Source organism: Ochlerotatus camptorhynchus, unplaced genomic scaffold (genome assembly GCF_037179485.1).
Source record: "Ochlerotatus camptorhynchus isolate MF236.1 unplaced genomic scaffold, CSIRO-AGI_Acam_v1.1 ptg000137l, whole genome shotgun sequence".
In the NCBI taxonomy this organism is placed as follows: domain Eukaryota; kingdom Metazoa; phylum Arthropoda; class Insecta; order Diptera; family Culicidae; genus Ochlerotatus; species Ochlerotatus camptorhynchus.
Genome location: NW_027040627.1, coordinates 522,658 through 545,136, shown reverse-complemented (window position 1 = coordinate 545,136; position 22,479 = coordinate 522,658). Strand labels below are relative to the sequence as shown.

The 22,479-nt window shown below is 40.1% G+C and overlaps 1 protein-coding gene across 4 annotated transcripts in view; it reads left to right on the top strand.

Moving 5' to 3' along the window:
- The window catches only part of LOC135700496 (sex determination protein fruitless-like), a 790,809-nt gene that overhangs the window by 711,602 nt on the left and 56,728 nt on the right, over nt 1-22,479 (top strand). For 2 of the 4 annotated variants that reach the window (XM_065221037.1, XM_065221031.1), the window contains exon 8: nt 17,761-17,895. The exons of the other annotated variants lie outside the window; for them this stretch is intronic. In XM_065221037.1, coding sequence (XP_065077109.1) covers nt 17,761-17,895 — 135 coding nt within the window. The remainder of the gene's footprint in view (nt 1-17,760; nt 17,896-22,479) is intronic. 4 annotated transcript variants of the gene reach the window in all.

The window sequence follows — 22,479 nt, the reverse complement described above, 5'->3', positions numbered from 1 at the left end:
ATCTGCCTTTGAAATCATTGTTATCATGCGATGTTGCCTCTCAGTGGTAACCTTTGGTCGATTTGGTCTCGGGGAGTTTCAAACATTGCCTGTATCTCACTAGTTGACGAGAAATGTGACAATCCCGCTGCTTGTGATCGTCCAGACCGACACTTGCAAGCGGCCCTAATGACATATCGAGTTGTGGATGTTTCGGTTTCGATACATTTCATTTTACATGACAAGTTTGTTTACGTTCCATGATTTACGTCAAATATGAATTACGTCACGTGTAAACATAGGAATTTTTCAGTGTGTGGGAAAATCAATTTTTGTGTTCATATCTCCGGAGTGATTTGAGATTTGGGCGTAATTGCATTTGTAAACAAACACGTCAATCGTCGATTTCTCGCAAATAAAATCTCAATTTCGAAAACTAAGAACACTATGAGGTAGAAGAATGATTCCTCTATCAATTGGTATAGTTTGTTTACAAAATTGAGCTTTTATTGACGAGAAATCGGCGATTGACGTGTTTGTTTACAAAAGCAATTACACCCAAATCTCAAATCACTCCGGATCTGTCTAACAATATGGTGATTGCTCTGCTTTAAAAAATGATAAATGTGCTCCTAGCAAATTTCCCAAGCTACAACTTTGTTGAAGACTACTTTTCGATAAAATGAAAGGAACAAGCTACAAGATTCAAGTTACTGATGTCTTATGATAATACTCAATCAACTGTTCAGCCGGTAACACTGATGTTTTTGGCGCATACACGGCCAATGAGATCAACTCAAATTTCAGTTCAGTTTACTCATAATCGCATAAAGTGCAGGAACTCAACGAAAAAAAAAGTATCACACTCGTACGCACAATAGCACATTCAATCAACCTCACTGCACAATAGATGACTACGTGCGGATGGGAGGAGAAACTTAAAAACACGTGTGCACTGATCGACTACCATGTCACAGTGCAGAATACAGTGTTGCCCACAAATCACCTACTTGATCAAGCCATAAGATTATCAACTTCTTGAACAATTAATAACTATTTAAATTAACTTTTGGCTGAAAACGATCTTCTGCAAAGTTGTAGCTGAGATAGTTTCCCATAAGAATAGCTATAGAACTTTTTATCAGTACAAATCAGTGTCTGTGTTTATCATTTACCATCACAACTTATGATTCACAAGTAGGAGGTAGCACTTCAACCCAGTGTAGATGAATTGCGGTTTGTTTTGAAAGTTTTCGCTGTTACGTACAGCTGGGTGACATGCCGCCATGTTATTGAAACCAACATCTGAAACGTCACAATTCCAGTGTGAACTGCAAAAATGGCGTGACTGAATTGTCTTATTTTTATCAAATGAAATTATTTTCCCTTTTATGCCATATAAATGGTTGACTTCGTGGTAGAAAATCAGATAATAATATTTTATGAGTCCTAAGTTTATTTTTCACAAAATGTAAGCAAAAATATTAAGAATATCCATAATATCAGTCACGCCTTTTTTGAAATTCTGGCTTGAATCTACTATTTGTTTTCAAATTATGAGCTGTCAGTGGGACCCACAATTCGCGGGCCCGCAGCGATGTTAGCTCGCAAGGCAAACAAGATAGGGATGCCACCCAGCTGGTTACGTACGAGCGAAATGAACAAATTAGTTCATTATACATCAAGGAATACGCGTTTGTTTATATTCACCAGTTCTTGAACCCGAAGCGATCCCCAAAAACAAAATAATCAAATTCATTTTAGGCAAAATTATTATTTTGAATATGGTCGACCCCAGAGCCTGAAACCTAGATATTGTCATCAATTCATGAGGCAATAATTTGCCATCGGCTTGTATGTAAAAACGTACACGACACGTTATTCAGCGTTATATTTGTGTAAATGAAAATAATAATTTTGCGAATATTGATATTGACAACAGAGGCGATAACGAACATCCAGCCACGAATGAAGAAAAACAAATGTTGACTTCGATACTCAGAGGTTGCCTTGATCAAGAGAATGCTGTTATGTCAAAATTCAAATTCATGCAGGTAGTTGGTCTATCTGTTAACGTTGCCTTCATTTTCAGCTAAGTTGAGTGCTGGTAAAAAATGATTTTTACCAGCACTGGTGCAAATATTTCAAGTTCTGCATCAGTCTAGTGGACACCTAGAGCTATGATCCAGATTTCAAGGATGTTCGTGTGGCTTTCAAATGGCCATTCTCAAATTGATTACGTCTCGTAAGTGTCCATTTCAAATGCAATGGTTTTCAAGAATAATGAAATATCTTCCCATCAGTCTAAAAAACATTCCTTTTTCCCCCACCGTGATGTTTGCGTCCGTAGAGCCATAGATAAACAGCAAACAACGAGGAGCACAGTTAACTGTTATCATGGTTCATGAACAATTTTTCCAACGACGACGTCTCTCTCACAACACTGGCTGTTGTAGTGGCAGGTCCTGATTCATTTTTTTTTCTGCACTCACTCCAAACGGCGAGGCAGTAGAACCACGTTTACACGGGAGCGCTTTCTTCCGCCCGCCGCTGCTGGTTGTTCTTCTCGAACCAACCGGGGAAACGGCCTTGGCACGTGCTCCCTTTACACGTTCGCTTACTAAAACATTTGCTCTATGTTGCATGCATTCTGTATGTGTTTGGGGCAGCACAGAACTAAATGTGTGGAAAATTAACTTTTTAATTTAGCTGTCAGAGAATCCCGAGGGGCGATTTGTTTACATCTGAGACGCGTATATGACAGTCGGTCGGGAGTTGTGCGAATGCAACAGAGCTGAAACTATCTCGATACCTCTGACAGTACGAATTCAAGCAATCTCCTTCCGCAAAACACCGTTTAATTGGCAAATCCACTTTGGCAAACGATAGAGAAAAGCACCGTATTATGTACTTTAAATCCCTTTCCACCTTGCTCGTAAATACAGAGCATTTGAGCTTCATAATCCTTCCTTGATACCGAGAGGAAGTGGAGTCAACTCTTTTCTTTTTTATCCACTCAATGTTTGCACAGCGCTCCACCTCGCACCCGGATTCCCCTTCCGGAAAGTTTTCCTGTAAGAAAAATTCTTACAACACCTCTCACAGGTGCGCACTATATCAAAGGCACACATACGGCGCACTTCGAATGTACGTGTGTTCAAACCGAGAGGAAGTGAAAGTCGTAAAAGCTCATCATCGTCATGGTCCTCGTCGTCGTCGTCGTCGTCTGCTGCTGCTGCACTTCTACCTGTCGGTCGGTGTTCTTGTCAGGATGGTTTCTCCTTGGATCCTCTACCTATAGAAGAAATCCGTCTCCCACGCGCTGATCATCTTCTTTCCCTGCATGTGTCCAGCAAACCGCAAAATCTCTTAAATGCTGCTGTGTCCGGTCCAGCTCGGCGTGAGCGGTGGCGCCTCTGTCCAATTTAATGCTCAACCTGCCGATTCGTTCATGGTCAGCCAATTCTTGGCTGTGGTTGAATGTGTCTAGCTACCGTTCTACTATCCATTACCACCAGGTGTCCGCCGTAATTTGTTGGAATGTCGGGAACCTGGTAGAGGAAATTGGAGCAAAATGATGGAGTAGATCCCGTAGGAAAGATGAAGTGCACCCTCGCACACTCTCGAGAAGGAGGTGTGCAAACACATTTCTTTCATGTTAATTATAATAAATTACACTTTTCAATAGTTTAAACGGCTTACAGTAGGGTGCTGTTTCCGCTCCTAGTTGAAGGTACCAACGAACGGGAACAGGTTGATGAGACAGGGCAAAGTGCGGAAAGGGTGAGTTGGTTTCAAAATTCCTGAACAAACGAGAGGAACATTTTTGTTCTCACTTTCATCTCGACATTTTCCCCATCATCGCCAACCTGATGACGACAACGACGACGACGACGTTACCTCGAGGAAGGGACATTACATTCTCTTCTCGAGGTTTTTTTTTTTCGAGCGGCACGAATGAACGGAAAAACAAACGGGAGTTGGTTGGGGCAAAAACGAGCAAATAGTTTGGTGATGTATAATGAATAAACTCGATGGAACGCGGTGCATTTCTAATGAACATGAATAAGTAATTACGCTGCGAGGAAATTGATTATGGTTGGGAAATTTAAAGCGACTTTCATTTGGGCCCTTACCGATGCGGTCTCTTTAGTAGAAGTTTCGGAAATATGATTCCGCCGAATAACTATTTTGGTGTATAGCATCAGCATGTTGCTTAATTTTGAAAAAAAAAAAGTGTTAAATTTCTTATAGGCCACCATCCACTTCGTTTCATAACCCCAAAATATGAACCTGTGCAAACAATGGTAAAGATTGATGAAGGCTTAGAGGTCGCGCAAATGATTCGAAATTTGTATGGGAATTACTATGAAAGAATTTAAAAATCCCTTATATCGCCTTAGCTTAAGTTCTATTGGTCATATCAAGAAAGATAGAAATTCTAGAAAATGGCAAAATAGGAAAGATTGGCAGATAAAAATGTTTAAGAAAACTGCACCAATTTTGTCACAACAAAAACAGGCTTGAAAAGCATTGTCTCGTGACAATCATTAGCTCAGAGAGAGCTGGGAATTGCTGGTCTGCGACATCCGTTCAGACGAGCAAAGAAATCTCTGGCGAGACACAGAAACTCCGAAATAGTGAACAAATCGCTTGGATTACTTTGTGTGTTGTTTTCATCTCGTAGAACATCGGAAAAATTACGTGCTGAATTGCCTGATACTAGTCCAGGTGGCGTAGCTCCATTGTTTGGACAATTACAACCAAAGTTAGAGCAACGTAAGTGTAACACCGAAATCTCCATACATACTTCAATCCATTGGCTTGCATACTCATGTGTTGGGGTATTCCTGGAGCTACGGATAGGATCAGGTAATTCATCACGTAGACAGCAAAAACACACAAAGTATTCCAAGTGATTTTTTCACTATCTCGAAGTTTCTGTGTTCACTCGGTTGTCGACATAAGCAGGTCACTCTCGATGTGTGTCACGCGATCGTCTGTTTACTTGGCAGCAACCATTGTGTGGTCCTCCTCATTGTTCTCCATCAGCAGTTCTTTCGGTCGATGCGTCGTCGACTTTGGGAAGCAACTTTTTCGTGATGAGTGTGTGAGTGCTGACCACGTTTTGCATTCATTGCTGCAATGGAAGCAATCTGCCCCCCATTGGCGATACTGCCATACAATGCAACAACTGGAAGTGGATCCCGTTCTGATGGAGGAGGTTTATTGGATAGCAGAAAATAAATTGTTTATTGTGTTGTACCTTTTGGCTATAGTTTTACGTTAATTGGATCGAGCCTTATCTAATAAATTGATAAACAAAAAAGTAGAAGAGTCTGTGCCTAAGGCACGAACGGAAGGTTGACATAGGACTGCGATTGGTCGGTACAATTGATTTTGCCCTTAGTTCTTTTAGTTAATTAAAATCTATAAAATCAATTGACCCTAATATCAGAGCGTGATTATGACTGACAGACAAAAGGTAGATTTTAACAACCATGCACGAAAATTGGTCGATTGATAACACAGGGATTTTATAACATGACAAAATTCATTCAAATGTCTCTTTTAGCTTCGAGTTAAATTTAACATGCCATTGGGTCATAGCAGGAGATTGCATTCTGTTGAAAAAAAATTAGCTGTTTCAACATGATTAAAAGTTTTGCGAGATATTCACAATTGCAAAAAATCGACAAAAACCCCAACTTACACAATACAGCACAAAATTAAACAAATTCTATTCGACTACAGCATGGGTTCGATTTTGGCAACACACAAATTTTGACTTCTTAACTTTCCACAGGTTGTAATAATTGCTAAGCTGATTAGTGATTATCTGATCTTCAAAATTATCCGAAAAATATTAAATAGCGTTGCAGAGCACAAGCAAATTAAAGATATTAGAAACATAATCAGACCCTTACTGTACTGAGAATTTATCGTGTAAAATTAACTAATTTGATTAAGTTTCTTCAGCGGGATCAGTAGATAATGATTATTATTTTTGGATAAATGCGTGTTATGATCAGATCGAACACTTTGACATATGGTTTCGTGCATGAAAATAATAAACGAACTGGCTACACCAGCAAGTTTGTATTAGTGACAACTTGGTGATTCGCTGGTCACACTGAGTGATGCCTCATTACAGAGATGCCAGGTTTTTTTCTATGCAATTCCGTAGACTTATTCAAATCTACGAATTTCTACGGATTTTTTTTTTAGTCGAAGGTGATTTTTTTTTAGTTCTATGGTGTTATTTTACGTTAAATGATAAATCGATGAAAGAACTTTTGAAAAACTACTAGGGACAGCCCTCTGGGGTTGTACGCAATGGTGACGTCAGACTACGTGGTCTTATATAATAAATGTTATTAGTTAACTGCAGTAGGACTTGTGTTTTGGGTAGGAATAGGAATTTCAGTGGGGTTCTCTCTGTTTATACTCTTTAGAATGACTATGATTGCCCTGAAAAGAAGCTTTTGATATGAATTTTAGTTAGGACATGTTCAGAAATTTAACTCTTTTGGGAAATCTTGGTGGCCCTGAAAAGGGCCGATGGTAGAACAGGCATGAATACCATGATACTGTTGCACCTGTAGTTTTTGGCTTACTTTCACTGATTGCTTCCCGGGGATCCTTGTTAAGCCATAGCAAGATGTGGGCGTGAGGACTTCCACGGTGCTGAAATTCAATCGTGTCAACCAGCTTGATGAAGTACACACAGCACGTGACTGGATCATCATTCACCAGAGTTGCTCTTTGTAGTGCAGTCAATTCCTGGATTGGGCCTGTTAAGTCATTGCCATTGTGTTCTTCTGACAATCGATGTAGGAGATTCAACAAATGGGGCCACTTCATCTCATTTGCACTGAGTGTGAGAAACATCGTAGGCTTTCCCAATTGTCGCATCATGGTGAACAAATTTCTCTTCTTGGCAACAATACTGTACTGAATTCGGTATTGATTTGAGGAACGATAGATTTCGCTCAATGCACTGCTCCATGAATAAGGCGGTCCTTAAGGTTGACACGTGTGATGTTTACGGTCCCCGGGAACTTGAAAATGCATTGCAAGCCTTCGGAAACTCTAAGGCGAAGAATTTTCATTGTCATATACAAAAAATGTTGTGGTTTGGCCACACGCCTGTCTTGACGTTGAGTTTCACTGGATGCAATCATGAAATATGTCACCCGAACCCCTGGCTTGAATTTCCGTAGATGGCCGAAACAAATGGCAGGAAAGCTATCTATTCGCCGTGCTCGTCATATATTAATTACAGATGAACCCTGTTTTGCGCGGGAGCGATCTCCAGGCATTTGTCCTCATTCCCATTGTTTCCTGTTGCCCAAGCAGCAATTTTGTCTCATTATCCAATTCTAGCTCAATTTGAGGATCCACTGCAGGGGTTTCAAGACCATCTTTGGTGATCTGATCAATTGTGATCGGTAATACAGTGGTGTCGTAATCTAATAAGAAAGCCACGCTTTAACCGTAGTTTCCTTTATAAAGCCGGACAAGTACGACGACTGATGGATTACGTGCTTTTTGATGAATACGTTGAAGGCCTGATCATCATCGAGCTGACGGGGAAGAGAGCGTCGTCTCTCTTACATAACGCAAACCGTTGAACAACATTCGAGCAAAAAAGAAAATTATCAAATAACTATCATATGACATATGTGATTTCGTTCTAATTCCTCAATTTGGTGTAAATTAAACCATTTCTGATCTGACCATAATAACTAGGACATCGTTGCTTGCTATTTTCAGAATTTACACAAGCACAACATTAGCAGCTCTTATTATGAAAAAAACTAAAATACATACGGCGACAGTGTCGTATGACAGAGCCTGTCGTATGACATTTTAGTTTTGTACTGTAATTTGAAAGCTTGTTTTGTAAGTCTCGGAAGCAAAGGCAGTCGATTATCACAGAAAATGTGTCGACTACGGTGACCGCTTACAAGACTGGTCTCGACACGACTTTTATTCGCCTTCACACGGAACCGTCGAAAACTTTTCTCTTCAAGCAAAGATTGACAGTATATTATGGGAACTTTCGGCGGAGTGAAGAGATGCCATGTTTCACGCACAGTCTGACGTTTGCTTACGGGATATTTCATAGGAGGGAAGAGCTACAGAGTCGCCGTCAACGCCAAATTATTCTATCAAAAAGCGCATAAGTGAGCAAGAAAACGGTTGACAAGTTGCAGGGGTATATTTTACTTTATGCTTCTTTCCCTTCAGAATCAGATTATACTCTAGATTTCGATTCTGAAGGGAGACTGAAGAAAAAAATCCGTAGAAACTGTACCGAATTCCGTAGATTTTGCCTACGGATCCGTATTTCCGCAAAAAATAGTAAAATCCGTAGATCTACGGAGGTTTCCGTAGATCTGGCATCTCTAAACATGAGTCATAGCTTCGACCAGCGCTCAACTGCCTGGCTGAACAAGCGATTTGACAGGCGGGGTTGTATTAAAGTCCTACCGTAAAAGTATGGACGACTGTCACCACAAAACTGAAAAAAAAAACCGTTACAATCGAGCAAAGCGGAGCATTTTGACGGTTCGATTGGAACAACTTTTGACAGACGTCCATACTTTTACTGTAGGGCTTTAGGTTGTATGGATGAAGATTTCCTCCTCTCTCCCTCTGTTAAGCGTTATCACCGAGCTCCGACTTGCTCCACTGTCGGGGGCTGGGACTGATGGTGGGGGTGGTGGATGCGATTTTGCAGTAGAATTTTGGAACGACGAAGAGTTCATCTCACGATACCGTGCAGTGTCTGAGTCGCACGGTATTTGCGGTGATATGAGAGAGTAAACTAGCTATAAGTTTTCTCTTTCTTACCAACGCAAATACCACGCTGCACGGTGTAGCATGCTGTAGCTTTTCGCTGCTCCGCGACTATATGGCAGCAACTGATTCTTCTTCTTCTTCTTCGCATTTCAAGCATATTGCTTATCGCATATTTGCTTATTCCGTGCTCTCAACTTAGTGTTCTAGATGCACTTCCACAGTTTTTAATTAAGAGCTTGCGATGCGTGTTCCATTTATGCATTAGTATAATTGTGTGGCAAGTACAATCATACTCTATGCTCAGGGAAGTCGAAAAATTTTCCAATCCGGAAAATTCCTAGACCGGACCGGGAATCGAACCCAGCCACCTCCAGCATGATGATCTTGCTTTGTAGCTGCCCTTTTGCCGACTGAGCTAAGGGAGGTCCTACTGATGGCAGAAGCGATTTCGCAGACCCTTTTGTAGACGAACATTTCAGCTGCTCTTCCTTGTCCACTATTCTTGCGTAATCAGTTTTCACCGAGCTCCAATCAGATCGACTGTCTTGCCAAAAAGCGCTGTGGAAGGCAAATTTGCGCAAAAGCTGGAAAGTGATGTCCGTGCGAGAGAATATAAATTCATTCCATTCGTCCGCTCTTCTGATTAGTTCGCGAAATATTCCTGTTTTGTTCGTTAAACTTCATAACTGTTGAACTATTTTAATTGTTTGTACTATACACCAAAACATTTTTGCATAATGTCTCCGTCGAACGACATATTACATGACATATTTCCCATTAATGGTTTTGAAAAATATGCGTTTGAAAACACCTCCCATTTTCGTTTCATACCTCATTTTCAATTTCGTAATGTAACCCCCAGTATAGTAAAGAAAGGCGTAGTCCTACGTAAAAAAAAACAATTTCGGAGTTTCTGTGTCTCGCCAGAGATTTGTTAGCTCATCTGAATGGATGTCGCAATAAACACCAGCAATTCCTAGCTCTTTCAGAGCTAATGATAAAGTACATCTATAATGTCTAACTTGCGCGTTCTTCACGAGGCAAACTGGAACAGTCGGTCTGTTTTCGATTTCTTAGATCGTTGCCACATCGATGTTGGTATTGTCACTGAAACCTGGCTACGTAGCACGCTATCTTTTATCCACCCAAACTACAGCTGTGTGCGTTTTGATCAGCAATCTAGTGAAAATGCGAGAGGAGGAGGAGTGCTAATAGCTGTCACACGCGGAATAAAATTTACCCCATTGGATGGTGACACTAGGTGGATGGAAACCAATGGTATCACCATTCAATTTAACGGTTACGACATTCATTACATTGCTGCGTACTTCGCGGGGGAGAGCCGTTCTTTGAATTGGAGCCAATATCGTAACGGCTTACGAGAAGCACCTTGCCGTTTTTTGTGATGTGATTTCAACGCAAGAATGAAAATGTGTGAAGGCAAACAAAGCTGGTACAATGCTATTCGACGTTGCATCTCAATGTAACTTTCATGTTCATTATCCATATTCCTTCACTTTTCACCCATCTGGTAGTGGTAGCCCATCTACGCTTGATTTGGTGCTTTCAAACAATCTAATTGGCATGACCAAACCAATAACACATAATGAATTATCGTCCGACCATCTCCCCGGGACGGTTGACATCCAACTGGACACCGAAGTGACAAGTCCAGTGTCCAGTTATCTCTGCTAAGCTCGTGCTGACTGGAGACGGTTCCAGCGTGAAGTGAACTCCAAATTGTATTTACTGGACCCGTCACTTACAGTCTTTAATAGAACGTCGATAGGGCCATCGATACCTTCACAAAAGTCCTTTTGGAAGCCGAAAATGCTGCAGTCCCGATGCTAGTTCGTAGATAATACGAAGTTGCTACCGTTCCCGAAAACACTCGTTTGTTAATCGCTCTCCGTAACCGGTGTCGACGTCAATGGATCCGGACGATGAACCTTATTTACAAGGATATAGTGCAGTCACTCAACACCAGAATCATAGAAGAATGCAACCATGCTCGCTTCCAAAAGTGCAGAAATACACTTCAGTCAATGGAACCTTCCCTGGACAAAGTATGGAAAATTCTAAGGCGCTAAAGCCAAATTGTAAGTCTAGTCCTCCTCTGTGAGATGGAAATACTTTAGTCGCTTCACCCGCAGTTAAAGCCCAACTGCTTACTCAAAGTTTGGCTAATTCACACAACAACACTATGGCAAGCGACTTATCCACCATTGAATCAGCCAATCGTACAGTTGAGTATCTGGACCAGACAGTCCCTGAACCAGACAGCTCGTGGCTAGTTCGACTCAAAAAAGTGAAGAAACTGGTTCGGAAATTGAGAAGTAATAAATCTCCGGGACAGGAACAGATACGTAATTGCATCTTGAAACACCTCCCACATGTCTGAAGCTCTGTTATTACTCTGCTGTCGTAATAGCTATCCCAAAGTCGAATAAAGATGTTACCATTCCTTCGAACTACAGACCGATTTGCTTGCTCCCCACCATCAGTAAGCTTCACTAACGTGCACAGGAATCTTGTTAAGGAGGGGCATTTTTTTTCTATGGTGCATTTAATCTAGGGATGGGGAGTACTCCAAAGTGCGTAGGAGATGGTGCTGTCTACCCACCACTGTTTCCCTACTGTTTAATTTAGCTAATATTATTTATTTTTTGCTCCGGTGCTGGTTCATCTTCTTCAATGCAAACTGCTTTCAGACAACCAATGGAATTTGGCAATTTAATCCCATCCGTCGTGAACCGTCTCAAAGTACCGCCAGTCGGGGTGACAGAAAATGATTCCGAGCATTCAACATGTTTTAAAGATGATATAAAGGACAAGGGGCTTCCCTTAGCTCAGTCGGTAAAGGCGCAGATACAAAGCAAGACCATGCTGGAGGCGGCTGGGTTCGATTCCCGGTCCGGTCTAGGAATTTTTCGGGTTGGAAAATTTCTCGACTTCCCTGGGCATAGAAGTATGATTGGACTTGCCACACAATCATATCAATGCAAAAATGGTACAGGCATCGAAAGCTCTCAATTAATAACTGTGGAAGTGCATTTAGAACACTAAGTTGAGAGCACGCAATAAGCTAATATGCGATATGCAATAAGCTTGAAATGCGAAGAAGAAGAAGAAGAATAAAGGACAAACCCGAATTTATTGCAACGCACATAAACAGCTGCAACTTTTTAAACACGGTAAAAAATTACTTGAAATTTTCAGAGAAGATTCTTAGACGATTTTTTTAGTAAGACCACGGTTCAATGGCAAACTAATACCCACTTTTCAAGGGTGTTTCAAGGAAATCCGACAGCTGTCTTTAAACTTTGTACAGTTGCGAAAAAGTCCATCCTCAGAATTCCTTGAGGTTCTTTTCGAAATTTTTAGAACTCTGTGAGCTCTTTTGAAATTCTTCTCAGAAGTCCTCTCGAATTATTTTTAGAACTCTTCTTGACTTTTAATCAGAACACCTTGCAACTGAAATTCCCTTAGAATTTCAGAAGAATTTCCTAATAAAAAATATTCCCGGCTAGAGCTAGAAATTATCGGTACGCCCTTGAAATTTTCCTAAAAATCCCTTTGGAATTTCACTCAAAATTTAATTTTCTATGTATTCTTTTCGGAATCATCTTGGAACTATCTGCAGGATTCACTAGAAATTATACGCAGAATTTTCTTCGAATACTCCTTAGAAATCTTTTGGAACTGTCCACAAGATTCAGTATCCTTGAGGTTCTTCTCGGATTTTTTTTAGAACTCTCCTAAGAGCTCTTTTGAAATTCTTCTCAGAAGTCCACTGGAATTATATTAAAAAAACTTCATGATTTTATCTCAGAACACATTGAAACTGAACGAGCTAAAAATTATCCTCGTAATTTGTTTGAAATTTTGCTTAAAATCCCTTTGGAATTTCACTCAAAATTTGATTTTCTCGGTATTCTTTTCGAAATAATCTTGGAGCTATCTGCAAGATGCACTAAAAATTATCCGCAGAATTTTATTTAAATTCTCCCCAGAATTATTTTGGAGCTGTCATAAGAATTCAATATCCTTAAGGTTCTTCTCGGAATATTTTTGAACTTTTTTTCAGAACACCTTGGGGTTGAAATTGCCCTAAAGTTTCAGAAAAATTTCCTCTGTATTCTCCAGAAATTCTTCTCAAAATGCGCTTGAAGTTATCCTCGGAACTCCCTCGAAATTTTTCTCAACATCCCTTTGGAATTTCATTTAAAAATTTGATTCTCTCGGTATTCTTATCTTGGAATTATCTACAGGATTCACTAGAAATTATTCGCAGATTTGCATGGAATCATCCCCAGAAATCTTTTCATTTAGAACTGTCGTCAGAATTCAATACCCTTGAGGTTCTTCTCGGAAGTCAAGTTTAAGTTGTCCGTCCATTCGCCAAAATGTTGTAGTTTTTCTCCCAGAAATGTTCAATAAAGCTTGCCCCTCCATTCACCAGCACTGTGCAATTTTTACATCAGGAATTTTTAGTTCAGCTTGTCTCCCATGCAGCAGATTGTTGCAAATCTTACACCAGAAATTTTCAACACAAACTTGCCTCCATAAAATTTTACACCAGAAAATTTCAATAGATCAGAACCAGAGACAGAAATTCTCAGTCCGACAGATTTTTTTTATTATTTGCTTTTTATATCTTCTGTCAAATCATCAGGGTCATCCATAAATGGCGATTCAATTTTCTTACCAATTTTAGACCTTCTCCTCCCCCTTCGTGGCGTTTTTTTCTATACCTTATGCATGGTCCGTAACAAATGTTGAAACCGCCTCTCTATTACTCCTCAGATTCTACGTAATTTATGGATGTGCCCTAACTGTTGTTTTGGTTCTCATGCTCTCCGAAAAAATAAATCGCTGTTGCTTTTCTCGCGAAAACTGCTGTAAGCGTATAATATTCTCTCGCTTCTCACATTCTCATCCATTCCTCCTAGCAGGTGAAAAAAATTTCTCCACAAGTAGGCGAAAATGTCGAACTCTGATCAGAACGATGCAATTTTTTCACAGTTAATGTTCAATAAAAATTGCTTCTCCAATCTTCTGTGCAGATTTCCTTATAGCTTGCTTCTCCTATCATTAGAATGTTGCAGGTTTTCCACCAAAAAAGCTTGCCCCTATTTTCAGACTTTTCATCATAAATTGTCAGTAAAACAGCTTCTCTCCAATCATCAGAGTGGTGCAAATTTTACACCAGAAATTATTATTAAGGATGCAAATTTAAGAACAATAATTTTCCAAAAAGCTTGCCCATCCGTTCACCACAACGGTGCAGATTTTCCACCAAAAATTTTCAATATAGCTTAATTTTAAATAAAGCTTGTGCCATCATTTATCAGACCAGTGCAAGTTTCCACCAGAAATATTCCGTTCATTTCATTTTTCAGAGCAATGCAAATTTTGCACCTAAAATTTTCAATAAAGCATGCTTCTTCATTCACCAGAGCGGTGCACCAAAAATTGTCAGTGCAAATACATTCACCACAGTGATGCGAACTTTCCACCAGAAATTTTCAGTAAAATGTGCTTCTCCAAATATTTAGCGTGATGCAATTTTTACACCAGAGTTATTCATTTTGATAAGTCCCTCGATGCCCCACTTCGATGATATTTTAACACCGGAAATATTCAATAAAATGCTTTTACGTCGATTTACCACCACGAAGGTGAATTTTTTCAACCTTAAATTTACCCTCTTTTTTAACCCTCCATGAACCACCCTGAAAAAAAATTACACCAGAATTTTTTTTGTATGCAGGGGTGCAATTTTTTGACCCAAAAATTTAATTGAAGTTTGTCATTTTATGCACCTTTTGGTGCAATTTTCAGGCACCATCTCAAAGAAATTGACGCAATAAAAAGATTTCAGTGGCCTTATTATATTAAATGAAGTTATATTACCTTCAATTCAAGTTATCAAGAAATCAAGTTATTTTATATCATAATTTTGTAAATGTGAAAATAAAAATCTTATTTATAAAAGGAGGGGCAATTGCACCCACCTTGCCCAACCCTGTGCACGCCAGTGGTAAGCTTTTCGAACGAATCATACTGGAATGCATTAAAGTGCATTTGGACACCCAGGATCATCCCGGATGAACAATTTGGCTTCAAAAGAGGATACTGCTAGCCAGCAACTAGCTCGGTTAGTGAAACAAGTTCGCTCGAATTTCTCTCAAGAAAAATCATCTGGAATGATTTTACTTGACGTTGAAAAAGCGTACGATTCTGTTTGGCAAGAAGCAACTCTGTATAAAATGATGCAGGGCAACTTTCCAATTGCTATTGTGAAGATTGTTCGTTGCTTTCTAAAAAAACCGCTCTTTCCACGTGTCAGTTAACGGCCATGAATTGGTTCCATTTGGTGTACCTCAAGGTGCAGTACTCAGTCTTTCACTATACAACATATCCTCGACTGACGTGGTGATGATCGCTGACGACACGGGATTCGTAGCATCACAAACTATATTCTTCACAAATAACCGCAGCCGTCGCAATCTTCCTCAGCTCGAAATAATTACCAACGGGAAGGCGATACCCTGGTCTGCTTGTCACATATCTCGGCTTAACTCTTGACCGGAAACAGAACTTATCTAAACACATCTCAAACAGTTTGAAGAAGTGCGATAAACTGATAAGATCACTATATCCATTTGTTAATCGTCGTTCTCGCCTTGATATCCGCAAAAAACTACTACTGTACAAAATCGTCTTTCGACCAATACAGGTCTATGGATTCCGAGAGTGGCATACATGTGCCCAGTCTCATCGAAACAAAAAAAAGGAAACAAAACCGGTTGCTAAAAATGATGATTGACCTGAACTTCCTACACCCTACTGATCACCTTCACGAACAATATGGAATTGAATTTATCGACGAATGGTTCCAACGACTTCTCCCAAAATTCCACCTTGGATGCAGAATATCGGATAATCCTTTGCTGTAAAGTCTGGTTTCGTAGACGTGTGATACTAGATGAGGTCCCTTTTTTATTAAAAACACTCAAAATTTCCTCAAAAACACTCCAACAACTATTACAATTTCTAAGGTTTTTTTCTTTTGAAAATGTTTCCTTAACTCAGACACAACATTAACTTGAACTAAATTACTTCTTTCACGAAGAATACAGAATAACTCACTGTTGTAAGGTTAGTCCGTCTCAGTTTAGTACCAGCTAAGAACAAATACTGTACATACTGAATCAGTATTATCAAGATAACGACGATGCCGTCTTTACGGTCATTGGGGAAGGTAAGGATTATTGATGAGACGTCGTTACTAGAGACCAAGAAGACCTCTGAATGTCTACATCTATCATGGGAAGGGAATTTATGTTCCAACGGATCCAACAAAACTTGGCGAATCTGTAGAATTGATATGTTTAACCAGAGTTGCGACCTATCACAATCACGATCGTCAAACAGCTGATGGTAGTAACGCTTTGTACATTCCTATCAATGTGCTCGTCGAAGCTCTCTACATGACCATCCATCAAGTTGACGAAAGAAGTAAAAAGCAACTGGTGAATATTGAGACCAAGAAGACCTCTGAATGTCTACATCTATCATGGGAAGGGAATTTATGTTAGTGTAATCACTAACGTGAGTAGTGAGTGAGATAGCATCACGACACTAACACTTCTTGCGATAGGGTTGCGATGGGAAACATCTTCTGCTCAATGAGCAAAAATTGTCGCTCCTAAGCCACCGAGCTCCATAAACATCTCTAATGATCGCGTAGCTGCTGTAATTATTCAAACCCTACAAAATTGGTTATCGATTTATTATAAAACCGCAAATTCAAACATTTCGTTGGTTTATAAAATTTGGTCGATCTGCATCAGGCATGTACATGTAATGACTAAATAAGTACTGATTATTCCGGGATTCGCTTTTTCCTTAATGTTTCAGGATTTAATCAACCAACTCCGAATGCACTCAACATGGGTTTTCGACGGGGATGGGGATGCAATTTTAGACTGAGATTTAGATTGAGAATCCCCTCCAGCTTGACAACTGACAAAATACAGGGTTGGGAATCACGTACGCTTTTCTATTGACGTTAAAAATTCAGAATCCAATGCAACAGGTAGCCAATTGCATCCCCACTCAAAAATAACCATCTATGCTTCTACGATGCCTTTACAATGTTTCTGGCTGTCCCCGCGGAGACTAGTTCGAAAATTCCACGTGCTTTCCCGTTTGACGTTGATGACCGTCTCGTGCGAACCGTATGGCCGTCTATCTGTCCAGCCACGTGGACACAGCCGGAGCACATCAGTCCTTAATTGCTTACATAGTTTTATGACTCGAAGGCAACAACGGCTTCACTACACTACACGATGCCATTGCAGCTTCCATCAGCGTTAAATTAAGATGGATACGACAGCTGGTGACGCCGCCGTGTACATCGTAAATTTACGACAAGTTACGATATGCTCAAGGACGACAGCGAACCGACCACTCACCCACCTACCGTACCGTATTCAGGTAGCAAAGTGGTTTTGTAAATTTAACGACCACCCAGACCCGCTTCCCGTACGGGAACGGGAAATTGTAACTTTACTGGCAGGCTGGAACGAACAGCCCCCGAACCCTCCTTTTCCCAGACCATATCGTTACGAGAAAGATTGATGGTGCCCACATTGATTTATATGGAAAACAAGTTGATCGTAATAAATTTAAATGGTGGAAAATTAAAATAAAGTGAACAAGAGCTAATTAATGGCCGTCAAGGCTGGACCGTTCCATAGCGAAACTTTTTTCCCTCCACATCTCAGGCCATGTCGAACCCCATCTTTTTTTTTTTTTTTGTACCATATTATTTGCAAAATCAACCACGCGCCTCCATCTAAACCAAAATGTTTGATCAGATCCACCCAAATAAAAAGGAACGTTCATTTCATTATCTTCTTCGTCTCTTTTTCTATCTCCCTCTCTCTTTCTCTCTCCGTCTAGCCCCTTAAGATGCCAATGTATCCGGAGGAGATGTCCAGCTTGCTGACACCCTCCAGTCCGGGAAACGATCACCCACCACCACCGACACACTCATCACACCCGCATCTGAACCATATCCGTTACAAGTCGAAGCATGTAAATACCACTTTGCGCTCGTCAGCGGGCGGCCGTTTCCGGGTGTCAGGGAGCGGTTGCTTCTTTCTCTTATCTTTTGTTTGCTGTTGCTAGTGTTTTTTTGTCGTTGTCGTTTTTGTTGTTTTTTCGAAATCTTTGTTTTACTCTTTCGTTTCAAGTTCTTGAAGGTTTTTCCGTCTTTTTGATTGTTTGTGGAGTTTTCATTTGACTTGTCTTTAGTGCAAGCCTTTGTGCACTATTTACTTATGTGTTTACGTCGCTGCTAAAATTTGTTCACAAATATCTTTAAAATTTTAAAATTATAAATTCAATATTTAACAAGTTTAGAAAACTAGTTGGAACATTCTAATTCATGACTGACTCAATTTTCAATATGAATTAAACGGATCCAACAAAACTTGGCGAATCTGTAGAATTGATATGTTTAACCAGAGTTGCGACCTATCACAATAACGATCGTCAAACAGCTGATGGTAGTAACGCTTTGTACATTCCTATCAATGTGCTCGTCGAAGCTCTCTACATGACCATCCATCAAGTTGACGAAAGAAGTAAAAAGCAACTGGTGAATATAGGCTTCGGTTGTGATCCATCACCGATCTGGTCATTCCCGACAATCACGACACTCATCTGTGCTCGTTTTGAAGCAGTTGCTGCTTTGATTGTGTATGTGAGTGAGCCCAACAGCTTCCGTTTAATGTTGCCTGCTTTGTTTGTAACTCACACAGTCGCGCCTGCTGGGACGAACTTGGAATGCGTAGGCATTGTTTTCATTTTCTTCTGTCGTTTCGCTTTTTCTCATCATCGTACTGCAGAAGTCTTCACTGTTTTCGTGTGAGCAGCGACCATTACTGGTGATTGTTGTTTGCCATGGCTCTACCTCTCACTGCGTGACAAAACGTTCTATCAGGGATAGTTGGTTGATGAGTAGACGAGTGTCACGTGAGTGTCATGATATTTAACATCACTGTGTTTAACAATCTTATATCCTTAAGGTGATTCCCTGTAGCGTCCTTTTTTGTGTTAAATTTCGCAATTTCACATGTAAAAATAATAAGGCTTCCGTGAAAGGACGTACCTGAAACTACTACTTGTTGTTTGCTGCGGAGAAGCAAGCAATGTCTAAAATTTGCAGAGATATAAACCTCGTAGATCTTGAGTTCTGTGCTCTGTGCGATGTGTGATGGAAAAATGGACTCTACAAGGAAACCTAGAAGTATGTTTAAAGTTGACTTATAGCCCTAGAGTCAATCACTGGAGCAAAAGTGACAGAATAAAGGCCTTACACTCATCCTATTGAGTTTTCCGAGCAGAATCCCACGAACACTAATGCAGCGTGTAAATTCATAGGATTTTGACTGTTCTCACAGCAACAGTGGTTAGAGGGGCATAGTGAGCATCCCGTGCACCAGCTTGGACTTCCGGCCATTCGGAACAAATTGGTTGGCTGTAGGATCAATATCATAATGATATTGAACCTACTAACAGTTGATTTGTTTCATGCAGATGGAGATCCAGAGCCAAAGTGCGGGATGCTCACTATGCCTCACCTGTTCGCTATGCCCCTCCTTCCCCTACATATGCAATTATAATACAATACATATGCAGCTGGAGAGGGCTGTAAATGGCACAGTATGTTGGATTAGTGTGAATCAGTGCTGAAATCTGTCATTGCGATTGAAAGGTTCCAGGATAAATAAGCCAACTGATGCCGCTGGTATTTAGATTTCCTTAATTAAGGGGTCAATTACGGGGCTAATGGGGCCAAGTTTCCAACCACTCTTCGACACATTGTCCAACGTGTACTATAGACACTATAGTAAAATTGATGTAAAATCCATTGAACTGGCAACCACTGCTTATTAGTAATAAAGTTTAGCATTGTATGGCAACATAATGCAACATTTTTTTTTAAACCTAATCGAGGGTAAAAATTCACTTCTTCATTGACGGCTATAGAGATTAAAATGTTGAAAAAAAGCGTTTTAGTACAATGTCGCTTTTGCCGCAACGCGCTCATTGTGGGTTGTCAAACGGATTTCAGTGTATTGGAAAATTTGCGATTGCCGCTATGCCGCTATCATTGTGTTCAGCCCTTTAGGCAATAGGTTTAGCTGTCACTTTGCCGCAACGCGTCAGATCTGGCTCTAATGTAGATTGCCCTATAAAGGCCACGCACAATGGATCCGGTTGCGTTACGTTTGCGTTCATTTGACAGTTAATCCATGACAAATTTACGTCAACGCAACGCAAACGGATCCATTCATTGACAGCTAGACAGTAGATTTAGCTGTCACTTTTCAGCAACGGATCAGATCCGGATGCATTTTGTGCGGCTCTTCACACAATCGAAATGAACTATCCTCTCCGATACTGTGACATCTGGTTATTAGTAAACAAAAGGACGCATCCTTTGAAAACTTCCAATCAGTTCGAAATGGCGGTTAAAATTAAGTGTTCATGTAAGATCTGCAACAGTCTGTATTTTTCGATAGCAGACATATTACGAATCGCCAGTTGCACGTGGATGCCTCCAAAAATAGCTTACAATTAGAACTATTAAAGTAATAGTTGTACCCAGTGTTGAAAATATCGCCAAAAGTTCATTATCGCAAGCGAGATGATTTCGCAAGAGAACATTGGAAGAGAACTGGAAGCTGCCGAAAATCGATGTCCGACGCCATTTTGGAATCCAAGATGGCGGCCATTGTTTTAAGATAATCTGTCAAATACCCTAAAATATGGGAATTTTCAGAACGGGACGACGCATACATTTCGAAAATCGATGTCCGACGCCATTTTGTAATCCACCATGCTGGCTCTCAGATTCTGAAAAAACTGTCAAATACCCTACAATATGGGTATTTTCGGAACGGGTTCGACGTGTACATCCCGAAACTATATGTCTGACACCATTTTGTAATCCCAAATGGCGGCTCTCAGATTCAGGAAAACTATCAAATTTGGGTATTTGCGGAACAAATACTACGCGTACGTCCCGAAAATCAAGGTCTGACGCTATTTTTTGAATCCAAGAGGTGGCCAGTGACTTCAGAACAACTATCAAATACCCCATTATATGGATATTTTCGGAACTAGTTCAACGTGTACATCCCGAAAAATGATGTCTGACGCCATTTTGGAATCCAAGATGGCGGCCGTTTTTTTCTGAAATGCTGTCAAATCCTACGATATGGATATTTTCGGTACAGGACGCGTGTAGATGCCGAAAATCGATGTCCGATACCATTTTTGAAATCCAAGTGGGGCGGCTCTCTGATTCGGAAAAACTGTCAAATACTCTACAATATGGGTATTTTTGGAACGTGTACTATAATTTATGTCTGACGCCATTTTGTAATGCAAGATGGTGGCCATTGACTTCAGAAAGACTGTCAAATACCCAATAATATGGATTTATTGAGATGTAGATGCCGAATATCAATGTCCAAAGCCATTTTGAAAGCCAAGATGGCGGCTTCCGGTTTCAGAAAAAGAGGGAAATACTGCCAAATATCCTTGAATATGGATATTTTCGGAATCGGGATGATCTCTAGAGACCGAAAATGATGTCCAGCGCCATCTTGAAATCAAATATGGCGGCTGCTGATATCAGAAAAAGTGGCCAAATACCCTTCAATATGGATATTTCCAGAATCGAGCTGACTTCTTGAAATATCGATTCCGGAAATACCTATTTTGAAGGAATTAACATTATTTCCGGCCTTTTTTGAAATCTAACCTCCGTATTAGAATGGATGATTTCTTGTCGTGCTGCTCCTTTTTACATGACCTATAGTACTTTGTCATAGGGAACTGTATGAGTGACATTCGACTAGAATATATAGTCACAACTGGATGGATTCTAGATTTTGTCGTGGTGATCTTCTCGTGCGACAAGAAATTCTTGTTTGACGAGAATTTTCCAGGATGACCATTTTTGCATCCTAAATGAATACTTCCACCAATAATAACGCACGGGTTACTCCTACATGTACGAAACTTCATTATCATCATGTATAAAGCAAAACACCTAATCTAGAAACAGAAAACATCAACAGAGTAGCAGAAGTTCAGCGAGAGGATTTCATACTGCTCTCCGACGACATAAGAGACAAGAAACTCAACTACACTGAACGAAAACATCCGCAATACTTCGAATGATTATTGCATTGTTCGAGCCCTTTAACAATCTTCTACTTCTTCTTCGCAGTTCAAGCTTATTGCGTGCTCTCAACACGGTTTGAAAAAGTAGTGTAAATTTCTGTTCAATGTGATGCACATAAATGGAGCGTCGTATATCACATAAATTTACACGATTTATGTAAAGTCCAGAGACATTTCATGAAATGTTGCACATATTGTATACAAAAGTCCATCTTTGTAAACAACATTGCATACAAGTTGCTCGTTTGCGTTAAGTGAAACAAAAGTTTACGTGTATGAATGTTTACATCACAATTAAAATTCAGAATTTTTTGCTGTGAACTTAGTTTTTTAGATGCACTTCCACAGTTGTCCACATTGAAATCTTACGATGTCTCTACCATTTTTGCATCAGTATAGTTGTGTGGCAAGTAGAAT